This window comes from Apodemus sylvaticus, chromosome 1, assembly GCF_947179515.1.
Source record: "Apodemus sylvaticus chromosome 1, mApoSyl1.1, whole genome shotgun sequence".
Lineage (NCBI taxonomy): Eukaryota > Metazoa > Chordata > Mammalia > Rodentia > Muridae > Apodemus > Apodemus sylvaticus.
Genome location: NC_067472.1, coordinates 170,052,100 through 170,076,640, shown reverse-complemented (window position 1 = coordinate 170,076,640; position 24,541 = coordinate 170,052,100). Strand labels below are relative to the sequence as shown.

The 24,541-nt window shown below is 50.5% G+C and overlaps 2 protein-coding genes across 3 annotated transcripts; one reads left to right on the top strand and one right to left on the bottom strand.

The window, feature by feature from the left end:
- Window positions 1–1,949: 1,949 nt before the first annotated feature.
- Atf5 (activating transcription factor 5) lies at window positions 1,950–6,167 on the bottom strand. Of its 2 annotated transcripts, none has more exons than XM_052163967.1 (3): window positions 6,086–6,167; window positions 4,689–4,982; window positions 1,950–3,197 (listed from the first exon to the last, which is right to left on the bottom strand). In XM_052163967.1, the coding sequence occupies exons 2-3, from the start codon at window positions 4,864–4,866 to the stop codon at window positions 2,524–2,526; spliced, it is 852 nt and encodes a 283-aa protein (XP_052019927.1). In that variant the 5' UTR covers window positions 4,867–4,982; window positions 6,086–6,167; the 3' UTR covers window positions 1,950–2,523. The 2 variants fall into 2 exon arrangements, with proteins under 2 accessions (XP_052019927.1, XP_052019933.1); XM_052163973.1 differs by lacking the exon at window positions 6,086–6,167 and adding an exon at window positions 5,188–5,360.
- Nup62 (nucleoporin 62) lies at window positions 6,070–20,556 on the top strand. Its single transcript, XM_052163955.1, has 2 exons — window positions 6,070–6,167; window positions 18,202–20,556. Exon 2 carries the CDS (start codon window positions 18,276–18,278, stop codon window positions 19,851–19,853), a length of 1,578 nt encoding a protein of 525 aa, XP_052019915.1. The 5' UTR covers window positions 6,070–6,167; window positions 18,202–18,275; the 3' UTR covers window positions 19,854–20,556.
- Window positions 20,557–24,541: the final 3,985 nt, after the last annotated feature.

Below are 24,541 nucleotides of genomic sequence, written 5' to 3'. Positions count from 1 at the left end.
GCCTCCGCACGCATGTGACAGTTACATAGCTTGGTGTTCTCGTGGGACTCCTAACAGTGGGAGTGGGAGCAGGGGCTGTCTCTGACTCTGTTGCCTGCTTTTGGAACCCTTTCCTCCTACATGATTGCCTCTTGCAGCCTTAATAGGAGAGGAGGTGCCCAGTCTTAATGCAATTTGATATGCCATGGCCAATTGATATGCATGGGAGACCTGCTCTTTTCTGAAGAGAAATGGAGAAGTAGATTGGGGCCGGTGCTGGGGGGAAAGGAGGGAGGGGAAACTGCAGCTGGGTTGGGATGTAGGAACCCAAGCAGGCCATCCCCTTCTCTGAGGAATAGGGGGAAGGTAATGGGGGCAGGGATTTGTAAGGGCAGGACTAGGAGGGAGGAGGGACTGCAATTGGCATGTAAAGTGAATGAAAAAATAAATTATTGAAAAAAAAAGGAAGGAAGGAAAAGAAACTCACTAGCAGAATGCAGGGAGAGGGGAGCACAGGGCAGATGATGGATGGGGGATGACCCAGTGGTTAAGAGCACCGGCTGCGTGCTCACGGGCATCTGTGAACTCCAGTTCCGGGCCATGCAATACCACCTGACCTTTGCAGGCACTGGACATGCACACAATGCATATACACTACATGCAGGCAAAACACTTCTAACATTTACAAGTCTAAATAAAGCTTTAAAGAGAAAGGAACCAAAACCACAGGACACTGGGGAGATGACCCAGTAGATAAGAGAGCTTACTCCGCAAGTGCAGGATCTGAGTTTGAACCCCCAGCACCCACATAAAACTCCAAGTATGGCTTCATGTGCCTGACGCCTCCAGTGGTGGGGTTGTGGGACAGGCATATCCCAAGAGTGGCTCGATGAAAGCCCCTGTCTCAAGGGACTATAGTGAAAAGCAACAGAGGAAGATACTCAGTGTCTTGCTCTGCTTCTCCATGCTTGTGTACATCAGTACATTTGTACACTCATCTCACATGTGCACACAGGTGTGCACACACCCTGGACTGGGAGCATGGCTCAACCGTAGGGCCCAGCTTAGGATCCCTCAATGAGAGAACCGGGTATGTATGGGTCAGTGGTAGAGCTCCTGTTGGCATGCACCAACAGGGCTCTAGATTTCATTTGTGATGAAGGGTTTTAACTGTCAACTTGACACAACCTGTGAGAAAAGAGTCTAAATGAGAAACTATATAGATCAGGTTAGCCTGTGGGACTGTCTTTGTGGTCGTGTGTGTGTGTGTGTGTGTGTAGGGGAGAATCTTGAGTTTTAATTGCTATGGGAATACCAATCCCACAGTGGGCAGCAGTGTTCTCTAGGCCGGGCCAGGAACTGTGTAGAATGAAGAAAGCTGCTGTGATTAGTTTTTGACGACTTCCTACACACTAGAGTTGCCTGGGAAGAAATACCTCAAATGAGGAACTGCCTCCATCACACTGGCTAGAGGACACACCTTGGAGTGGGTGTGGGCGTCACTTTCTTAATGACTGATGCTGGGGGCTGGGCAGCCCATTAGCAGTGTCACCCTTAGGTAGGGGGTCCTCAATGGTACAAAAAACCAGGGAGAGCAAGCCAGAAAACAGTGATCCTCCATCCCCTCACATCCAAGTTTTGAGTTCCTGCCCTGGCTTCTCTAGATGATGGTCTGTGTGTGTGTGACCTGTAGAAAGGAAAGGACCCTTTCTTACTGAAGTTGGGTGTGGTCGGGGTGTTTAAATAGAAACAAAACCAGGACATATACCCAGCATCACTCAAAAGCAGAGGCAGGGTCAAGAGGGTCAGAGTTCAGATCATCCTCAGCGACATGGCAAGCCAGCCTGGGGCACATGAGACATGGGTTCCGTGAAGGAACAACACGTAATCCCGAGAGGGCAGCTGTTGCAGTGTCCAGTTCATCTTGAGGGTTTCAATCAGTCATAAAACAACAAAAACAACACACAGGCCACAAGAAAGTCTGCATTTTATTTATGCCCACAGCCCCTGGAGGATCAGCCCCACTAAATACAACCCTTGCCCCACACCTTCACAGAACACTGATTCTCTCACAGAGCTAAAATGACCCCCTAGTTACCAACTACAGCCACCCTTCCTGTCCCCAGGCAGTCTGTCCGTCTATTCTGAGGACCTGGCTCCCTTTCCTTGCTTGGCTTCTCACTTGTGTCCCCTGCTTGAAACCCTCCCCCCCTGACTAGGTTCTCTTCTGCCCAGTCACCCAGAGTGGCTTCCTGCCTTACATCCATGCCAGGCCTGGCAGCCTCCCCCTACACCCAACTAGGACTACCTGCAAAAACACACTTGTTTTAAGGCTCCCAAGGCCAGGCATCAGGCTGGCTTGGCCAGTTCCTGAGGGCCTTGGTTTCTCAGTTGCACTGAAAGGGAACAAACTGACTATGCCGAATCATGGGGTAGGCAGAGGGGAAACCCAGACATGGATGGATAGGAAGGTGAAATGGAGAGACCGTGTGAAGCTGGAGGCGGAGTCCATCAGAGCTCCCTCCTCCAGCCTCGACCTGGGCCCTAGGTGCTGCGGGTCCTCTGGCTCCGGGCTTTGTACACCTCAATTAGCAGGTCCTTCACGTACTGGATCTCCCGCTCCACTGACTCCGCCCTCTCCCTCAGCTCCCGGTTCCTTGCCTCCAGCCCCTGGCACTCGCCCTCCAGGGCCTCGCCCTCTGCCCGCTTCCTCTGGCGGTACCTGAGAGCAGCTGACTTATTCTGGTCTCTCTTCTTTTGCTTGCGGTCCCCTCGGGTGCTGGCAGGACTAGGATAGGGGGCTGGGCGGGAGGGGGAAGGCAGAGGGGCCAGAGGAGGCGGCTGCTGGGGGACAGGCAGGGGTGCCAAGCCTGAGTCCCCTGGCCCAGCCTCACTGCGGCAGTAAACGGCCAGCAGGTCCAGGGTATCCAGGGTAGGAGGCTGAGGAAGGTCAAAGGTGGGCAAGGGTAAGGGCAGGGGCAGAGAGGGTGCTGGTGGGGGAGGAGGTTGTGGTGGTGGGGAGGGCGGTGGGAGGAGTGGGGCATCAAGGAAGAAGTCTTCCATCTGTTCTAGCTCCTTCTTGAGTAGGGATGCCATGGCTTCCAGGTCAGGGGGAGCCGGGGAGGGTGGGGGGAGAGTGCCTGGGGGCAGAGGGGCCTCCAGAGGAAGGAGAGCTGTGAAGTCCACCCGCTCGGTCATCCAATCAGAGAAGCCGTCACCTGAGGATGGAGAGGGACATAAAAGCCCCTGAGGTCTGTGTTTTATCCACTTAGTGTTCACTCATGTCCCATTCACCCAATGTGACAAGTGACTAGCCATCAAATCTATAGGCCCATCAGCACACATGACCAGCCAGCCAACCATCAAATCTATAGACCCATCAGCAGACCAGTAAGTCAGGGAAGAAACCAATCAAGCAATCAACCAACCAGCTAGCTAGTTTACCTCCAAGCTACTAACCAATGAACTAACCAGCCAACCAACCAATCATCCAACCATAGAATTTACAAGCCAACCAGCCAACCAGGCAATCATACCATTCACTAGCCGACCAACCAACTCATTAATTAATGAACAAGCCAGTTGGTCAATCAGCCAACCAACCATAGTTTACAATCAACACACTGACCCACTAATGATGAATGAGCAACCAATAAGGTAAGCAAGGAACCAGCGAACCAGAGAGTTCACCAGCCAACAGCAGCTAAACCCCCATCTAACCACAAACCAGCCCACCAGCCAACCAGCCAATAGGTTCACCAGGACACCTGGTGATGAACTAATCAACTCACTAACCAATCAGTGAACAAGCCAATCAATGATTCAAATCAGTCAACCAATTAATTTACCAATTAAGTGATGAACTAATCAGCCAGCCACTCAGTGAAGCATTCACCCAACTAACTAATGAACTAACGAGCCGCCCAACACAGGTCAGCTCCCCGTTCTGCGAGCCTTCTCCTTGGCTGGCTGACTGCACCCCACACCTAGGTCTCCTCTCCTTCCCTCCCTTGTTTACTTATTTATGGCGATGGAGTCTTGTGTAGACTAGGGTGGCCTTGGACCTGCTCTGTAGGCTGTGGCTGAAGACAACCTTAAACATCTGACTCTCCTAAAGTGCTAGGATTATGCACAACTCTCTTCTTGCTTTCTCCTGTGTGTGTGTGTGTGTGTCTGTCTGTGTGTCTGTCTGTCTGTGTGTGTCTCATTCCATCTTTATTTGTTCTCCTTTTCTGTTTTTGAGATGTTTGATAGTTTACTATTTTAGATGTTTAAGAACAATGTTCTTACTATGCTGCCTATGCTGGGCTGTGCTGGGCTCAAGAGGATGAGAAGCCCCCTCTTGAGAAGGGGTGCTATGGGCATATGCCACCAGGCACAGTCCGGGACAACCATCTGTTACACAGTCAAAAGAGACTGTCGGCCCCAGAGTCTCTGAGAGGAAGCCCCCCTCAAGCCTTATCATGGCTCCTTGTCCCCACCCGAGCCCTGGGTTCAGATGCTGTCTCCTTGGCGAAGGTTGACGTCTGTCTCACGTTCAGCTAAGCTTTGGTGTCCCACTGTCTCCTGATGCTCTGAACCCTGCAAACCCAGAACAATGCTGGGCACACCGCAGGCCCTCAGTACTGAGCTCGTGAAGGAATAAATTCTTCCTTTTCTGTCCACCCCGCTTCCAGCTCAACCCACCTCTCTTCTTTACCTGTGCTTACCTGCCAGGGGCTCTCCCCCCCCTGGAAGCCCGCCCTCCAGGGCACCCCCAAGGACCTCATAGGGGCCCAGGGGGGCAGGGGCCAGGGGGAGTTTCCCATAGTCTACGACCCAGCCCAGCCCGCTAGCTGGGAGCAGGGCCCTGTCCAGCTCCAGTCCCAGGGTCGCCAGGAGTGACATGGCTGAGGCACAGGCGCAGGGCAGCGACGGCAATGGAGGCTGCACCGACAGTTGGAAGACAGCGCGGAAGATTGTTCAGCTGGGTGAAGACAGGCACCAAGGCGAAGGTGGAGGACCTGTGAGGACGACAAGGGGGCGGGGGTGGGATTGAGTCAAAGCTGCCTGACCCACAGGCTGCGCGCACTTCCCTTCTTTCCGCAAATTCCACCGCTCCACACATTCCCAGGGCAATTTTTGGAAACTCCCCAGCTCCATGTCCTCCCTCAAGGCAGAAACTTGGTGTTTTCCCCGGGGGAATTGCCTCTAGTCCCTCCTACCCACCTCATCTTATTCCTCTTCATAAAAATTTCAATCCCAAGGGAATTTTGTTCTAGCCGTGCCCCTTCTGCATTAATATTTTCTTTAGACTACACCCCCTCTAGAATCCACTGGGGTTCCCACAACAATTCTGCCAGGCCTGGACCCTTCATCAGTGTCACACACACAAATCCCACTCTTAAAATTTTAAGTGACTTCTAAAGATCCTATGGGAAGCCCCGCCCACTCTTCTGTCGGTCACAGTCAATTCCCGCCCCCAACTAGCAAGTCCCTAGAGGCCCCGCCCCTGTGGCACCAGCTCCAACTCTTAAAGGAGTTCCTAATTCTTCCCTGTCAATTTAAGACAGTCCCCGCCCCAGCAGGTGCCTGATTGGAGGGAAGTTGGGCCTTGAGTGAGAGCCTCGAGGAACCCCACCCTTCCTCGATGATTGCTCGCTTAGCGAATAGGCGCGAGTTCAGACCCTGGATTTGATCCATTGTTACGCCACTACCCTCCTGGGGGACCAGTGCGCGTGTTTAGCCAATTGCGGGCGGCCCTCCGTAGTTCAGATGGGGGAAGGAAAAAAAAAAAAAATTATGCGCATGCGCATTAGGGTGTGGGGTCGTAGCCTCTGAGGGGAAAGGGGAAGTGGGTCTGTGAATTAGCGCGCAGGCGCTACGGTGCGCGAGCCGACCTTAAAAGCCCCCAAACTCCCCGGAAGCACACCCTCCCCCACGGCTGGAGCCTAGTGCGCTTGCTCAGTGGATGCGCCGGCCGCCAGCTTCCCTCGTCCGCGCCTGCGCGACCGTGGTTCCTCACTCCGTCTCCCCACCCCCCCTCGAAGCTGACCGGTGAAGCCCCGCGAGCTCTGTGAAAGGGCGGGAAAGGCGGTTGGAGAAGGAGGGGCGAGCGGTTACTCACTCCATGGCTGCGAAAAGGAGAGGAGGCAACGGCGGCGGCGGCCTCGGCTGAAGAGACGGTGTGAGCGGAGAGTGAAGGCGCGGTGAGCGCGGGAACGTGGCGGGGGTCACGACGGGGTCGCGGCTACAGAGCCATTGCTCGGGCGGAGGCGGCGTGGCGGGAGCGTTAAGGGAGACTGTGCCGAGAGGGCTGAAAATGAGGCGGCCCCGGGGCCTGGGGACAAATATACCGGGGGCGGCGCAGCGCGGGCTGCCTGGATCCCTCCGCGCCCCGCCCTCGCGCGGCCCCGATGGGGCGGTGGCGACCCCGGGCCCGCCATGTCGCCCGGACCTCCACTCACTGCTTCAGGCCTGGGGCCCGGGCTCGGCCTCCTGAACCGATCGGATCCTATTCGATCTCTCGTTCACACCCGCAAAGAGAGATCCTGTCGTTCTCCCTCCCTGCTTCACGACTTTGCCGCCAGTCCCCAGCCGATGTCGCCCCGAGAGGCCTCGTGGGTTGAGCTCCTCGCCGCTGGCGCAGGCTAGCGTGGGCTTGGTAGCCGAGTTCAGGGCAGCCAGGCGAGATAATTCCTCCCGGGTGTTTATAGATCGCTGTGTACACGCACAAACACACCAGCTATGCAAAGTAGGCCGCGAAGTCCTAACCACCGGGCTCCTCAGCCTTTTTTGTTGTTGTTTTAAACCTTTATTGTGTATGTGTGTGGTGGTCAGAGGAGAGCTAGCAGGTGTCGGTCCCGGGGATGGAACTCAGGTCAGATTGTTTGGCATCCTTTACCCACTGAGTCATTTTATGTCCTTAGAGTCATTGTATTTTAGAAGAAAACCCTGGGGTCCTGATTTCACCCAGATTCATAGCCATCCGTGTGTCCCACCTCCAGGGTTTCTGTTCCACGTGGAAGTCAGGCAGCCTGTCGTGTTTGTAGCAGTTGAGAGACTGAATGGGTGGAGATGGGAAGCCGTAGAATGCTTGCCTGCTTCACACGAGAACCTTAGGTTCTGGCCTAGCACCACATGGACTGGGCTTGGTACTTCCCTGTATTCCCAGCATTTGGGAGATGGATGAAAAGGAATCATGAGTTCAAGGCCATACTGCTGCCCTCAATTTGTTTTTAATGTGTTTTTAAAAAGAAAAGTTGAAAGGCCAGACTTGGTATCTTCCCTACTTGGGAGGCTAAGGAGTATTGGTCGGGGCTGCAGCTGCTTTGAGATGGCTCAGGTGTAATCTCTAAACCCAACCTTTTTGAGTTCCATCCCCTGGACCCATGTGGTAGAGGACAAAAGCAACTCTATAAACAGTTGTCCTCTGACTTCCATCACGTGTGGTGACAGGTCTGCATACTGATTAAGAGTGTATTTTAAAAAAAAAAATCAAAGTTTGTCTGGACTAGAAAGTGTGGCCATGTAGGGAACTTACAAAGATCTTGATTTTAAAAAAAAGTTATAATGTGCTGGGGTTGAAGGTTTGTGGCAGAGTGTTAGAGAGTGCTACTTTCCAGGCTCTGGTTTCTATCTCTGGTGCTGTAAAAGAAAAAGATTCAGAACGGGTCTGATTTTGAAAGTTAAAAGCAGGAAGTCCTTGTGATCCCCCCCCCCCCCCAAGAATGGGCACTGTTTTTGGTTTTTCGAGACAGGGTTTCTCTGTGTAGCCCTGGCTGTCCTGGAACTCACTTTGTAGACCAGGCTGGCCTCGAACTCAGAAATCCGCCTGCCTCTGCCTCCCAAGTGCTGGGATTAAAGGTGTGAGCCACCACTGCCCGGCTTCACTTTTTTTTGTAAGATTTATTTTATATATGTAAGTAGACAGTTGCTCTCTTCAGACACACCAGAAGGGCGTCAGATTCCATTACAGATGGTTGTGAGCCACCACGTAGTTGATGGGAATGGGTATGCTTAAAGATTTATTTTATGTATGAGTACACAGTTGCTGTCTTCAGACATGCCAGAAGATGGCATCTGATTCCATTCAGATGGGTTGTGAGCCACCTTGTGGTTCCTGCGAATTGAACTCAGGACCTCTGGAAGAGCAGTCAGTGCTCTCTTAACCACTGAGCCATCGCTCTCTCCCGCTCTGGGTGGGCGTTCTTAGGTGCTGCCATTGAGCACAGGTGTAATTTGATGTGTTCAGACTCCAGCCCTTGCTTGCCAGCTATGGACTTTGTTAAGTCTATGTGGATGGAGTCTGCTTAAGCTAGACACTGACGAATAAAGGCTGCTATTAATAAAGAAATGGGACGGACCCAGGGCTTCATGCATTGTGTGCTAGATGGACATTCTACCACCTGAGCCGCACCCCTCTCCCTGCAGGTGCTGGCTGGTTTGTTTTTATTTGAAACAGTATGCCATGTTGCAGTGCCCATGGTGCTCCTTCCCTCGAATTTGGTATTTTAAAGTAAATTTTTGGAATGATCAGAAAGGTTTCAAAGACAGTGCAGAGTGGGGTACCAGCCCATAGTGTTCCCCATGGTGCTTCTGTCACAGCCTTTTTCTGTCCTGGAGTCCTACCCAGACGCTTCCCTGCCCTCAAATCCACCTTGACTCAATTGTGCTGAGTGAATGCTGGTTTTCACATTTAGCTGCCATGCCCTTCCCAGCATGTATACAGCCGTCTTTATGGTATGGTGATCATCCATGGAGGCCTGCCACCCTGAGCCTTGGTCAGTACCCAGACCTGTGCTATGTGTCCGCCCTGTGCTATTCTCTCTCTCTTTCCAAACTTTTACCCAGTCTCAAATAGCAGCCTAGTCTCTTTGCTCTCAAAAAAAAAAAAAAAAAAAAAACAAATCCTGTGGGGAGCCAGAAGCAAGGGTGGAGCTGCTTGGAACTCTTTTCCAGTGCGGAGGGGCCTGAGCTGGGGAGTGAGGCGGCTGGTTGCAGGCAGTTGCATCAGCCAATGCTCTGGTGGTTAGGAAGGGGTAAGGGAATTCTCTGGGGACCACAGAGCACCTGGCAACAGCTCCTAGGTAACAAAGACCTGGATAGAAGCCCCCTGGGCACAATACAGAAAATCTGGGGCTTTGTGCTAAGAAGGGGCCAAGCATCCCAAAGGCCCCTAGCTTGGTGTGAAAGACAGACTGAGCCCTGGAAAGGGTAAGAAGAATTATGCATGGCCACAGTTGTCTTCCATAGAGCTGAGCTCCCCACCCTGTCCTAAAACCTAGGTTTTGTTGTTGCTGTTAAATTGTTCTGGTTAGTATGCAAAGAGGTTTTGTGACACTTCATATATATCTTTATTCTTGTCCACCCAGTTGCCACTCATCTGTACTATTTACAGCAATACCTGGTTTCCCAGTAGAAACCTAAGTAGAAGGACCCACCTGGTACAGGGGAGGGTGAGTCTATCAGCGCCATGTAATGCTTGCGGGTGTAAACTAAGGGTGTAGCCTAGGGAAAGCTCTTCTAGGAACTCAGAATCTGGAATAGCTTCTCTTCCTGTCCTACCATCTGTGCCTCTGACTGTCTCCTCCAGTACATAGAGGACAAGGTCAGGACTTTGTTCTTTCCCAGAATCAGAGCCCCCAGCACTGTGCTATCCCCTCCTTGCCCCCTTGGCCAGCAGCACACTTCTGAACCAGTTGCTTGTGTGAGAACAGAAAACTTGATACCGTAATCTCCACACAGTGCTAGGGAACAAGTAAAACTGGGTCACTAAGGCCAGGGGGCAGGGTTGGAGGTGTGGGTGTCCTGGCAAACAAGGGCAGGAAGGCCAAGGCCAGTTCTGCTGGGGAAAGGGCAGTGCCACGTGGCCAGATGCTCAGAGTTCTCTAGAGCCCCTGCCCTTCCCTTACAACACCTCCCATTAGAAGTCATTGTTGTAACTTAGATGGAGTTGGCCTCATGCTTCTGTACGGGCTCTCATGGTTTGGGTGTCACCTGTCCTGGTTCACTCTCTTTTGCAGTTAGGAGGTTAAAAGATTCAGATAGCACACACTTGCCATCTTATTACAGTCCTGGAGTTCCCAAGGCACTGGATTTCTAGCCATACCAGTATCTAGAGGTTGCCTCATTCTGAGGCTCCTAGTGTCCCTCAGGCTTCTCTGCCTCCATCCAACTTGAAGCTTCTCCTTCCTTTGAGCTTCCTGCTTTCCTTACAGAAGCCCTTTGCTTGAGCATTGAGCTCTCCCAGATAATCCAGGATACTTGAGTCTTGAAGGAGCCTTCATGTAACTTGTCTACACTGAATGCTTTGCCATGGGTACTGATGTAGATGAATCTGGGTGGCCATTATCCAACCTGCCACATGTTTCTCTAATTCTGTGTCCTCTAGGAGATATGAGGATATCCCTGTTAGCCTGGATACAGGGAAAGTAGTGGAGGGTTAGTGGTGAAAGGCCTGGGCACCAGGACTGAGCTGTTACAGAGGACAGGAGGGAGGGCTTGCTGAGCACCCCAACCACACCTAAAAGGGATTACAGATGGGGCTGGGAAGGCGAAGTCTAGATTTTGTCTGAGGTTCAAGTTTGAACTATACATGAGTAGTTCTTGTTTCTTCTTTGTGCATAACTACTTAACAAACTGAGACCAACAACACACCTCTAGGAGCCCTATCCTTTATGTACCCTCTGAAAAGTCCCCAAAATGCTAAACATGCAATCAGAAGCTATCTGCAGCTGTCAGAATCAAGCCCCTGCTGGAGCATGAGGACAAGTCATAGCTGCTGGGGACAGTCTGAAGCAGCCCGGAATTAAAGTGAAAACATTTTTATAGTATTTCCCTATTTTTTAAGGAAACCAAAATTCTCAAACACCCAACAATCTGTGTTCAGCCCCTTGGAGCTTTAATGTGGGTGGTTTGGAGTCTGTATTCTCTTTGGCTGCACCTCAGCAGGACTCCATCCACGGCAGTTGGGAACAGCAGATGCTCTCTGTTCCTGCTAAGTTGTATTTGAGAGTGACACCTAAGTAAGACATGGGAGTGATTTGGGGTGTCATCTGAAACGGATTGAGAGACTAGAGGTGTTTTCTGGTGGGTAGAGTAGAAAGGGAGAGAGAAAGCCTTCTAAGAGAGGTTCAGCAGCAGCTACTGAAGTTCTTTCTCTTGGCATCAGTAGAACGATAGCAAGTTTCCACCTCATTTGCTGGGAGATAGCAGATAAGGTGCCTAGCCTAGTGGCACAGGCCTGTAACCCTGGTGTTTGGAGATTGGAAGTCAGCTGGAGTGACTTAAGAGGCCGTGACAACTTTGAAACTCTGGGTCAAAAATAAAAATTTTAAAGGGGCTAAGAGTATGGCTTAGTTTAGTGATAGATAGGGTTCTCTTGGTGTACAGGCACTGATTCTCCCAGAACTGCAGGAAGGGAGGCTACAGCCTGCTATCACCTCTGATCCCTTTCCATACAGCCTGGGTGAGCCTTGCCCTCCCTGGATGCTGAGAGAAGGGCCCAGAAAGCACCCAGTGACAGAAATCCTCTGGACACACTGGTGCCCCTGGCGTTCAATCAGAAGAGCCTGGCCTGCCCAGGAATGGTCTTTTTGTTTTTTTGTTCTTGGTACTTATACAGACTGTATGGTGATGTGCTCCCTCTGTGTTTGTTTGTTTGTTTGTTTGTTTGTTTGTTTGTTTGTTTGTTTGAAACAGTCCAGTCATTACCCACCTCCCAGGCTACCCTCCCAGAGTTTCTCACCCCCCTCTCCCAAGAGGATGTCCCTGCCCCTCCCTTTTTAAATTCTTGTCTTTCTTTTTTTTAAGGTTTGTTTATCTTGAATAGTGTTCTCCCTGCATATAAGCCTGAAGGCCAGAAGAGGGCACCAGATCATATTATAGATAGTTATGAGCCACCATGTGCTGAGAATTGAACTCAGGACTTCTGGAAAAGCAGCCAGTGCTCTTAACCTCTAAGCTATCTCTCCAGCCCTGGTTATTTTGAAACAAAGTCTTGCAGTATAACTTAAGCTAGCCTCAGATTTTATCAATCCTCCTGCCTCAGCCTCCTAAGTGCTGGAATTACATGTGTGTATCACTAAGAAAGGCTTCCTTATCTTTTTGAGGCTGACTTACAGTCCATGAATGGATGTGTCAAGCTTGTTTGGCCCTTCATTGGTTTTGATGAACTGATGGTCATTGGCTAGCCTGTTTTTACCCTATTTGGGCTGGTGTTACAGTTCTGGGGTGGGGTACATGTGCAAATTTGTGTTGTGGTACTGAGGCGTGGGTACTTCATTGAAAGAAACAGACTTCAAGGCACTACAGGTTTGCAAAGTGGCTACCACACCCTACAGAACCCTTCATCTCTTCTCTGGCCACCCTAATGGTTCTGTAGTGGAGCCTCTTTGTGGTCCAACTTGGATTTTCAGGAGGCTGGTGGTGATGAGCGCCCTCCCACCCCCCAAGGAGCAGTCCTTTCTTAAAATGATATTTTGGTCTACGGCCACCACCCCTTCCCACCCTGAGTAGGTAGCTTCTCCATATGTCCTTAACAATGGGCTCTTCAGTAACTTCCCTGGACCCTTCCCTAACAATCTCTTGGGGAAGCCTGACACTACTTCCTGGGGCTTCTGGTACTATCATGAGCAGAGCTTGATGTTGTCTACTGTATTGTCCTATGTAATTCACTTGTGTCTGCCTCTGTTGGCGCTAAAGAACAGCTGGAGGAGTTGGTTTATTTTGCTTGGGAAAACCTTGCCTACAGGGTGGCATCTGAGATCTAAAGTACTTGGGTTGCGAGAGACATAGACTTGGTGGATCGGTGCCTTTCTCCTCATTAACACTCCTATAACACTGGGTGTTATAGGCTGAGCTTGGGCCTTGCTGTTTTTATTGGCCATGGGTATGTTGTTTTGGTATGGTGTGGACATTCTGGTACCTCCTCTGGTGGATGGGTGTGTCTGAGACCCTGATAACTATAGCAAAAGAGTGCAGTTGCTGGTCCTTGGGAGCTAGCAAGTGCTATATAACCAGTCAATAGCTTCCTCCAAATGCACTTGGAAACAACTGGCTTCCCAGCTCTGTTGGAGGAGATATAAGTTTGTGACTTTAGCTTGAACCTCTGTGTGTCATGTAGCAATATTCTGTCTCAAACAAAAAGGTACATCTTAGAACCCTACTTGAGAGCTAGATGGATGTTGTACCAAGTTCATTGTCCTAGCCCACTGCAGGACTCTACCTCAAAAAGCCTTTCTTTAACCCTGCTGTAGGCTCCCAGTTGAAGATGAGCTGATTAGGGTTTTGCAGGTAGTTATCTGTCACCTGAGCTGGTGGAAGCCCTAGGGAGTAAGAAAGGATGTAATTGCTATTTAGCCGTGGACTCATTTCTGTAAAGAATGTGAATGTTAAAGAATGTTTTCCACTGGAGGAAGGAGGGAGAAGGCTGAGAATCTGCAGGTACAGTCATCAGACACACACAGACAGGATTTAGTTGGTGTCTTTGAAAGCTTCATGCCCTTCCTCTACCCAGGGAGAGACTAGGCCTGCTTCAAACAGTATCTTCCTCTTAAATTTTACTTGACGAGTCATTGACTGGGTTATCATTGACTGGGCTATTGGCATGGAGGTGTAGCAGGTGGATTTGCCACAGGAAGGTTAGGAAGTGGCCCAGCCATTGAGCTGATTAAGGCATATCAAAATATAAAGGCTGTGTGTCTCATTTGGGAGCTCAGAACATTGGGGTGAGTAGGGAGGAAAGTGCTGCCAGATTTTATTTAATTATTTAATACTACAATTGACTTTTGGATTCTCTTAGCTTTTTTCTTTCCTTTGACACATGGGGGAAAGAAATATGGTAACAACTATGCACCTGCTGCTAAGGAGTGACAAGACAGGGCGTGCTGGCCTTCCCCACTTCCAGAATTCAAACCAGCCTTGTTTACTTTGCATTGGAGGAAGTGTGGAGCTGATTTGTTCCCAAGAGCTACAGGGGTTTCTCCCAGGGGAGAAGCTGCTGTGGCACTTTGTGGGGAGTTGGGGTGTGGCTGGCTGCACTTCCCAGGAATCAGATTCCCTCCTTTCTTGCTCTGCCTTCTCTTCCTCTTGTCTCTCCAGTGCTCTTCCATCCTACCAGCCCCTTTTCTACAGATTTTCAGATTTGTCTCAGTAGTTAGAAGCCCACTCACAAAAGCAGAAGAGCAAGTACCCTATTTTGTTCTGTTTAAGACAGATCATACAGTCAGGCTGCTCTCCAGTTCCTTGTGTGGCTGACAGTCCTTGAACCTCCTATCCCACCTTCTGAGTGCTGCAGTTCCAAGCTTGTCCCACCGAGCTCATCTTGTTGGGGTTTAAAAAAGTATTAACTTCTCTAACCAGAAGGTTCCCTCCCTCACAGCTAACTGACACCCAGTCCTTCTGGTTCTGCATTGTCACAGCACCACCTGGTGGCCGTTGGCTGTGTACTAGGGACAAAACCTAATCGTTTCCCCAGCAAGCACCTGTCAGGGGTCTGATTTCCTTCCATTATTTAATTCAGACGGAGAACCTGAGGTAAGACTCACAGATTTCAGGGTTAGGAGTGCTGAGTTTGAGATGGACTGTGGGGTCTGCTGCTTCTCCTTGTGCTATGCTGTGCTGTGCTGGGCCAGGCCAGGCCAGGCCAGGCCACAAACAGGAAAGTTTTCGTGTTCTCCTTTTGGGCCTCAGTGATAGGTTGAGCACTGTAAAAAAAGAAGGGGCAATAGGGGTCTAGAGTAAGGACGCCACTGGGCTTCATCTCCACCAGTCTTGGGCCGGCCTCAGCTGTGTTGCCTTAAGGGCGTTACATCCCCTCTTTGATGCTGTTTTCCATTCAGGAACGTTCCAGGGCTGGCTGAGTAGTGGCACTCTGTCTGTCTGTGTTGTAATATGGTAGTTACCAGTCTTGTTCAGACTAGCCATGAACACTTAAATAGTGCCTACAACAAGACAGACAGATTCCATCCATGGTCAGCCTGACACAGGTGACTTATTGCTGCTGGCGTCTCCTGGTGGATAGTGTTGACTGTGCTCTTCACATATGGCCCAGGTGGCGCAGCAGATGTACCTTACTCCTGCACATTGGTGACATATATACACACCTGTCTCCAGCCCTTCTTGACTCTACATTAGACCTCCCAGCCTCTTGATAATGAGCTCTGTTGTGCACATGGCCTCTGCCTGGTTCCCTTTAGTTGCTCACTGACCACCACAAATGAGGCTAGCACGGATAGATTGACACCATTGTAACCCAGCTTTCTGGCTTGTGATCTCTTCTGCATCCTCACTCTACTGAGGGACCTATATAATGGCCTTCGATGGGTTCAAGTGGATCATCCAGAACCATCTCCATCTTGAGTCCAGCCCTTTAGCCACGTAAGGCACACCCTACCTTTGTTTTTCCCTAGGCTCCTAAAATATACTGGTTATATTTGTTGCTTTATTGAGCACAGCAGTGCTACCGCAGCAAGTGCTCAGCTTTTATGTGGATGAATGTCCAGGTGAAATTTGTTCGCACTCTGTCACTTGGTGATTCTCTGCCTGGTAGTCATCTCTAGCTTGGGGTGGTGTTCAATGTGAAAAACAGTCCAGTGGTGGTAGAGTGCTGAGGTATTGGCAGGCTGGCTGTGACCAGGATACATGGATGGTCAGGAAGTAGGAAGGACCTTCCACTACTGTCCAGGCTCTCACATCAGAAATCCCAGAAGGCAGGAGCAAAGTGGCCAGCCTGGCTCAGAGAACTAACCAAGAGAGGACATTGTGGAGAGAGCACAGCAGCTGGGCTGACTCCTGGCCTCAGTCATATTGCAAGTCTGTTACTGTCTGCTTTCTCAACCCATGGGCTCTCCTGTGGTGAGGATGGAAGGGCTGGAGCTAAGGTAGTCTGCAGCTGAAGAGCTCCCAGGCTTAGGGAGTCGTCACTTATTTATTGCCTTGTGGTTATCTCTGTCCCAGCCCCCTTGCTTCCAGCTTCCTCGGCATTTAGCCCCCTACTTATCAGTCTCTGTTGCTGCTTCAGCAAAGACTCTGAGCCACCAGAGTTTAGTGGTTCATCCGAGAGACAGAGGACAGGCAGATGGTCTTCTGAGCTAATGTGCATAGTTCTAGGCTATATGATGAGAACTCTTTTTTTCTTCTTCTTTTAAAGTCTGAGTTGTTGGCATGGTATTTGTGGCTGTGCCAGTACTGTTGCCAGTAACTAAGACCATAGTTTGGGAAGACACTATTCCAGACTCTTCCTCCTCAGCTCTGGGTGGCTGGATAGTTTCACATCCTAACATCCTAAAACTGCAATGCCACTATTGTCTGAGCTGGTGATTTTCAGCAGTGGGTATCACATCTTTTAGTACCATGGAAGCTTGACATATTATTTTAGTAATTTTTAGAATTCTGAGCTGTAATTTATTAATAGCAAAAGTTTTCCACTGAGTACTAAGAATAAGGTTTGAAGTGCATCTGATTGGATGATTGAGCAGCTATAACTCACCCAGTTCATGCTTACTGGTGAGGAAGTCCCCGTCATGCCAGAGTTGTCTGAGTGCTGAACAGGGCCTCAATAGACCTACTGTGACCTTTCGAGATTGAAATAACTTTCCCCTGAAGTTCCTGTAAACTTGACATTGCTAGATCACAGAAAGGAGATGGTCAGAGAAAACCTGGTCTGAGGAGGCAGGCACAGTATGGGGAGAGGGAGGACACCAGGCACTTGGCTTCTCAGTTGGGACCTTGTTGATTCTTCATAGAAGATATCAGGAAATAGGTGCTCTGAGCTTCCAGACCCACACAAGTAAGAAAGGCAAGGCCAGAGGTCAGAGCTGCCTTCACCGAAGGAAAATGGAATCTGACTTTACTCCCTCCTAATACCCATCACCCTTCTGTGTGTTGTCCACAGACTCATCTTTTCCCGGGGCATCTGGGACCAGGACATGGTGCTGTCCCCACAGTGGAACAGAGTCTGTTACCCACAAGCCTGTGGACGATTGATGTGGCTCTTGTCATAGCCTGATGACTCATTGAGCAGGGGACACAGACTAAATTCATAGTAAACCCAAGGTTAGCCACACCCTGGTCTTCTTAGGAAATTCACAGCTAAGTATTGGCATTACCCTGCAAACCACTTTCTTACCCCCAAAATGCCAAAGGGACAGGGAGTACCCCAAATCATGTCATGTCAGCAAGCACCCTTCACTGAGGCAAGGGCTGAGCTCAGAGGTTAAATGTTGTTGTAAATATTGAAGAACAGCGTCACTCTGCTACATTCCACATCTGTGTTCATTTCCTCTGGTTGTCACAAACTTAGGGCCTCAGAACAGCAGACAAGAAGAGGGTGTGACCACCTGTGCCTGTGATATCTACATTTGATAGATTGGTTTTAAAAAAAGATTGCAAGGTTGAAGTCAGCATGAGCTTCATACTGAGACCCTGTACTGAAGAACAAAATGTCTGTAGCTGGGAAGATCGCTAAGTCAATAAAGTGCTTACCACACAAGCGTGAAATCCCCAGCACCCACATGAAAAAGCTGGACATATTAGCCAGTGCCATAATCTTGATGCAGGAGAGGTGTAGTAGGTAAAACCGCTCTGAAGGGTACATCTGATACATTCTCATTCTGCATGGTACTGTGTGGCTAGTCAACTTTGCATCGTGGTCTCGTTCCACACCAATATAGGGGAAGTGTCCATTGAAGGTCCACTGAACTTACTCCAGTCTCACCACCTGCTAGCTTGTGGCCCTGGGATGATGATGCAGTGCTCCCTGTCACCTACCTCACTCTATAAGCTTTGGGGAAAGTACCTGAATGGCTCTGCCTGGAGCTGCTCCAGTCAAAGCTTCTATGAGTTAGTGCTCTTACACGGGATGGACTGTGGCTGCTCTTGGCTTACAGAGTGCTTGGTCTCTTTCCCTTTGTCCCTCCCAGCCACTACTGGTTTTCACCTAGAGGAAAACCCCAAGTAACATCTGTTTAGCTGACCTGGGTCTCTACTTATCCCTAAGCAGCAGGCTCTCATGCCCAATCTTGTGTCCTGGTTCCAACTCACTAGAGTGCCTTCTTGTGAGCTGCCTCGGAGCTGTGCGTGCCCAGGCGTGCTCCACTCCACTCCGTTGCTTTACTGGAGTTGGTCAGGTTAGCAAAGGAAGAAGCAGGCTGCTGCCAGCTCTGCGTCCCTCCACTACCCTCCACACTGAGCTTGCCTGTCCCAAACTGCCATCTGACCATGTCACTTCCTCTGCTCTAGAAACCTCCCCAAGGTTGCAGACGCTGACGGATTTGCCCAGAGTCGAAGTAGCTGCCACCTGGAGATCCTACGCCATGAGTGGGTTTAACTTTGGAGGCGCCGGGGCTCCTGCTGGCGGCTTTACATTCGGGACCGCAAAGACTGCGACCACGACGCCTGCCACTGGCTTTTCCTTCTCTGCTTCTGGCACCGGCACTGGAGGGTTTAATTTTGGGACTCCCTCCCAGCCAGCTGCGACCACCCCTTCCACCAGCCTCTTCTCACTCACCACACAGACCCCAACCACACAGACCCCAGGATTCAACTTTGGAACAACACCTGCTTCTGGAGGAGCAGGCTTCTCCCTGGGGATCAGCAACCCAAAGCTCAGCCTGGGTAACACAGCTGCCACACCAGCCACAGCCAATACTGGCAGCTTTGGGCTTGGCAGCAGCACCCTCACCAATGCCATCTCAAGTGCCAGCACCTCCAGCCAGGGGGCAGCCCCCACTGGCTTTGTCTTTGGCTCTTGTACCACCTCTGCTCCGACCACCGGCTCCACTGGGTTCTCCTTCACCAGTGGCAATGCATCCCAGCCTGGAGCCTCTGGCTTCAGCATTGGTGCTGTGGGTAGCTCTGCCCAGCCCACAGCTCTGTCCAGCTCTCCCTTCACTCCAGCCACTCTGGGGAGCACTACAGCAGGAGCAACACAGCCAGCTGCTGCTGCACCCACTGCTGCCACCACCAGTGCAGGGCCTACACTCTTTGCTTCCATAGCTGCTGCCCCTGCCTCATCCAGTGCTACAGTGCTCTCCCTCTCAGCTCCGGTGACAACTGCAGCCACTCCTAGTGCTGGGACTTTGGGCTTCAGCCTCAAGGCCCCTGGAGCAGCTCCTGGCGCCTCTACCACCAGCACCACCACCACTACTACCACCACTACTACCACTGCCGCCGCCTCCTCCTCTACCACGACTACTGGCTTTGCCTTAAACCTGAAACCCCTGGTGCCAGCTGGCCCCAGCAGTGTAGCCCCTACTGCTCTGCCTGCCTCCAGCACAGCGGCTGGGACTACCACAGGTCCAGCGATGACTTATGCACAGCTGGAAAGTCTGATCAACAAGTGGAGTCTGGAGCTGGAAGACCAGGAGCGGCACTTCCTGCAGCAGGCTACCCAGGTCAATGCCTGGGACCGCACACTGATTGAGAATGGGGAGAAGATCACTAGCCTGCACCGAGAGGTGGAAAAGGTGAAGCTGGATCAGAAGCGGCTGGACCAGGAGCTGGACTTTATCCTGTCGCAGCAGAAAGAACTGGAAGACCTCTTGAGCCCGTTGGAGGAGTCAGTGAAGGAGCAAAGTGGCACCATCTACCTTCAGCATGCTGATGAGGAGCGTGAGAAGACCTACAAGCTGGCTGAGAACATCGATGCTCAGCTCAAGCGCATGGCGCAGGACCTCAAGGATATCATTGAGCACCTGAACATGGCTGGTGGCCCTGCAGACACCAGTGACCCACTACAACAGATCTGCAAGATCCTCAATGCACACATGGACTCTCTTCAGTGGGTGGACCAGAGCTCTGCCCTGCTGCAGAGGAGGGTGGAGGAGGCCAGCCGTGTGTGTGAGGGCCGGCGCAAGGAACAGGAGCGTAGCCTGCGCATTGCCTTTGACTAGCCACACAGGACAGGAGTGCGGGTGGGGGCTCCTTGGGTTGCAGGGCTGCTGGCTTTTGGGTAGTTGTATTGTTGAGAAAAATGCTCTTTGGTTTGATTCCCTGTTATCAGAAGTGTTTTGCAAAGGCATGATGTTCATGGCTATAACCTGTGTGCTCTGAGGATGGGTGTGAAGGTCACTGAACTCTAGGCCAGCATTTACAGAGCAAGGGCAAGTGGTGACTCCAGTGTTCCCTTGCAGCTTCAGCTCTCCTGTTGGCCGAACTCAGCCTTCAGCACACTCACTCCAGTACAACTGTGACAGTGCTCCAGAGGCGATGCTGGCCAAGAAACTCACCTGGGAGGGAGACATGGATGACTTCTGTGCTTCTCTAACTCCCGTCTAACCTATGTCCTCCAGAGCCTCTGCCACACAAAGCGGAGCCACCTAGGCACACTGAGCTTAAGGCCACTTTTACACTGGCTACCTCTCACCCCTATCTTGTGAGCTTCTGTGGCAGGGACTGACTAACAATATGTCTTTGAAGCCAAAGTGGCTGCATATTTGCTTCTGAATATCCCAGTGTCAAACCTATCTTAGATCCACAGTGTTGAAGGCCGGCAGTCATTACTGGTCTATTTTATTTATCTGCACTCTACTGTAGCCTCTGTGGTTCCTGATCGAAATGTTGCTTTCTAAATAAAGAAAATTTTGTGAAACTAAACTTTCTGTCTATGTGGGTAGTGGGTCCAAGATTTGGTGGGACAGGGCAGGGCACTGCTGGTGTGATGATACTCCTATGCCTCCCTGATTGGAAGAGTTAGCCACGGGGCCCAGTCTCTACCTTCATGGGGTGGGCAGGCTGCAGGTGCAAGAAGAGAGTCCTGTCTACCAGTGTGCGTAAGTGGTAAGTCATCCATTACCCTAATGGGTGCAGGTGTTACTGATGTCATCAGCAGTGGGAAATGGGAAACACTGAGAGGTGGTTTCCAGGACCCTGGACTAGCAGTGGAGCCACAAGTTATTTTCTTGAGTCATGTTGACACAAGAGAAAGCTGGGGGTGGGTGAGTGGCTAGATAGAGAGGTAGTAGTAGCTCAGTGGCTAAGAGAAGAGCACTGGCTGACTGCTCTTCCCAGGACACTGGTTGATTAACAGCACCCACACAGTAGCTTACAGCCACCCTGTAATTCCAGTCCCAGGTTATCTGGTGCCCTCTTCTGGGCTTCTTGGGCACTGTCTGCACATAGTACAGAGATACACATGTAGGCCGAGTCATAAAACCTCAAAAAGAAAAAAAAAAGGGAAAAAAAAGCTTGGCATTGTGAGCATTGTAACACCAGCACACTGGATGGAATTCCAGATCATCTTTAGCTACGTTGCTACATAACCACATAGAGGCAGAGCCAGTGAACTGGGAGGGCACAAGTCCCGAGGACCCCAGTGGCCTTCCTGTGATATGTGACATTTCATTGGTTTAAGACAAGGTTCCCCACTCATGCCCAAGTTGTTGAGTTGGTGTGAACTTCCTGCCTTAGCCACCCAAGCACTAAGACTGGGCCAGACCCGCCCAGCCCTACACTCCATGACTTGATTCCCAGTTACTTATGCTTAGGCCTCAGTTTCCCCCAAAGACATGACTTACACACATGGCTGTCATTGGTGGGCTTATTCAATAAAGATGGTCAGTGTGCATTGTAATGGTTGTTCGGGATTGTATAGTGGACATAAAGCTGAGTTCTCCATTTGGAGGTAGGCCCTGTATGCTAAGTGCACATTCTGTCCCTGCACTACTACATCCTAATAGCCTTGTAGTTTGAAAACAATGAAATTATGCCCTGGTAGCTACCGCACTTTGAAGAAAACAGACTAGATCTCTGCTGGGGGAATTGGGGAGGGGTGCTCAGGATGGCAATGCTACTGGCACCCTTTTGGGCACTGTTGCCCAGGTTACACTTACAATTGCAGTTTCCTTCTCCAGGAAGAACACAGGCAGATGTCCTGCCTTGCTGACCGGTCTCATCATTAAATCACCATGAAGACAACAAAGGTGACTGCATGGGGAGCCTGATCCACACCTCCCCCTGGATAGCCAAGGGCCAGCCTGTGACCCAACCTGGTGGAATTAGCCTGGCCTAGTGTGAAACTCAAGAAAAGGGGGGAACAAAGTGTAAAATGTCAAATAAGTAGGAAGTTGTGTCCATGTCACGTTAAGGAATGAAAAAGGCCAAGAGGGGGCTCAAGTTCGCACTCTCCTCTCTGTCTTTCCCTGTTGTCTGCCTAACAGAGGGCTTTGCTCTCTATTGAGCAGCACAGAAAGCATGGTATGGGGAAGGGATGTGGGTTTTTTTGAGACATGGTCTGTGTAGACCAGAGACCCACCTACCTCAGCCTCCTGAGTGCTGAGTGTAACAAGGGCCACGGCCACTGCCACCACCACCCGGCCACTGAGAAGTTGTTTTTTAAGGTTTTTTTTTTTTTTTTTTTTTTTTTTAAACCAGAATCAAACCCTGTCGCTCTGGGTCCCAAAGCCTTAAAGAGAATATTTGCTTAGGTAACAATTGATTGGGTGGGAAGCGCGAGTGTACATAGAAAGGTTGGTTGCTTTCTATCTTTAAGGACCAGTTAAATTTGAAGAGGCTGAGGACATAGTTTTAAAAGGTCTCAGGGCAGTCACTGATTTGATTAAAGGGTCTGACAAAAAGATCAGCTTCTAAAGGAGAGGCACTCCCAGAAAAAGTGGACCCACAGCAGGAAGCATTTGAAATACTCATCAGGGGGCCTGGTGAGATGGCTCAGCAGTTAAGAGCACAGGCTGCTCTTCCAGAGCCCCTGAGGTCAGTTCCCAGCAACCACGTGATAGCACAAATCAGTAAAATTTCATTGTAAATACCTTTGTTTTGAAATGAGGTTTCTAGCTGAGTGCTGGCATCATAGCACTGCGCACCACAGCTGAGATGCCCGGCACCGCACAGATGTGAGGCTGGGAGTGGAGCCCACATTTGTACATGCTGGGCACACACTGCTAACTGAACCATATCCCTAGCCTGTAAGTCCTCTGATTGCCTTTCCTCCCCACATAGCTTTTGAGACATAGTATAGAACCCTGACTAGCCTGGAACTCGATGTAGACCAAGCTAGCTTTGAACTCATCTGCTTGTCTGCCTCCCAAGTTCTGGATAGTTTCTATCTTGGAGGATAGAAGTTGGCTGCCTGTGGCCTTACCTTTTTTGGAACACAGCTATATCCTCATATATTGTAAAATTCTTCATTAAAGAAACATCCAGAAAAACATCCTACAAAAATAGTGTCTGGAATATGATTCAAAATAGTCCCGTACCAGAGAAGGCAGGGTAAGCAATGGGCATGGCGGCATACCTGATAGCCACAGTTTTAAGAGGCCAGGGCAGAAGACCTCAATGTTGAGGGCAGCCTAGGCTACAGAGTGAGAGAGACCCTGTCTCAAAAACAAAAAACAACAGAAAGAAAGAAAAAAAAAAACCCAAACAGACAAAAATAGGTATTCTCTAGAAAATTCTGCCACAGCCTACCAACTGCTCTTCCTATCAGGACCTCCTCTCTGGCCTAACAAGGCAGTAGGAGAAAGCTATCATTATTCATCCTGGTTCTGTCTGCCTGCGCTAGAGGATGACTTCAGTTCCAGGCTGACCAGAAAGGCCATGGGCGCCAGGAGAGCCCTCCAAAGATCAGCATGCAGTGAGTGTCCCCTTTCTGGGGTGGGGAGGCAGGGTGGAAGCCACAGCTGCTCTGTGCCCATCTAGGCCTTGGTCACCCTCCCCCCTCCTTTGATGGCAGTGAATTCAACCTATTAGACTTCAGACTGAAAGCTATGTAGTTAGGTCTTAGGGTCCCTCCCACCATCCCTGTCCCTAGGATTCCTGGGAGGCACTGCCTGGCGGAATGTGGCCCAGACCTCATAGCACTATTCCTGTGGATCAGATGCAAACCACAGTGGGCAGGGGATCCCCAAAGACCATTTCTACCTAAAAGGCTCATAATGAAACTGGATTTTCCAGAGCTAGTAGAAGCTGGCCGGTGTGTCACAAATGAACACACTAGTGCCTGGGGCCCTGCCTTTGCTGCAGGACACTTAGCCTTGCTTGCTCCTAGCCTCTGATTCCATCTAGCATGCCCTGCCTTGTTCCCAAGACCTCAGCATAGCCAGGGAAGGACAGTCTATCCCATCGGTGCCCCAACCCTCAGCATTCCTAACTTAGGTTCAGTAATACTGTTGGCACTAACATGGCATTTGGGAGTTTCAAATATTTATATTTTTGAGATAGGGTCTTTATTGTAGCCCAAGCTGGCCTTGAACTCATGATGATGGGGATAAACTGGGATGACAAACACATGTGTGATCATGCATACCACAGCACCAAATCACTAGCTTGGGATTTGGCAACAATACCTGAACCCATTCTGTTTGCTTCTCAGAGCTCATTAGGGGAACAGGAGTAGCTCCAGTCCCCTGACCAGGGACCTAAAAGTTGTTCTCATGAGGCTAGATTATGCTTCAAGGCTTAGGAACACTGGCTCTTCTTCCAAAGAACCAGGGTTTAATTCCCAAGACCTTCCTGGGGGCTCACGACCCTTGGTCACTTCCATGCCAGCAGATCCAATGTCCTTCTCTGGCCTATTTGGGTAACAGACATACTCACACGGTACACAGACATTCATGAAGGTGAAAAG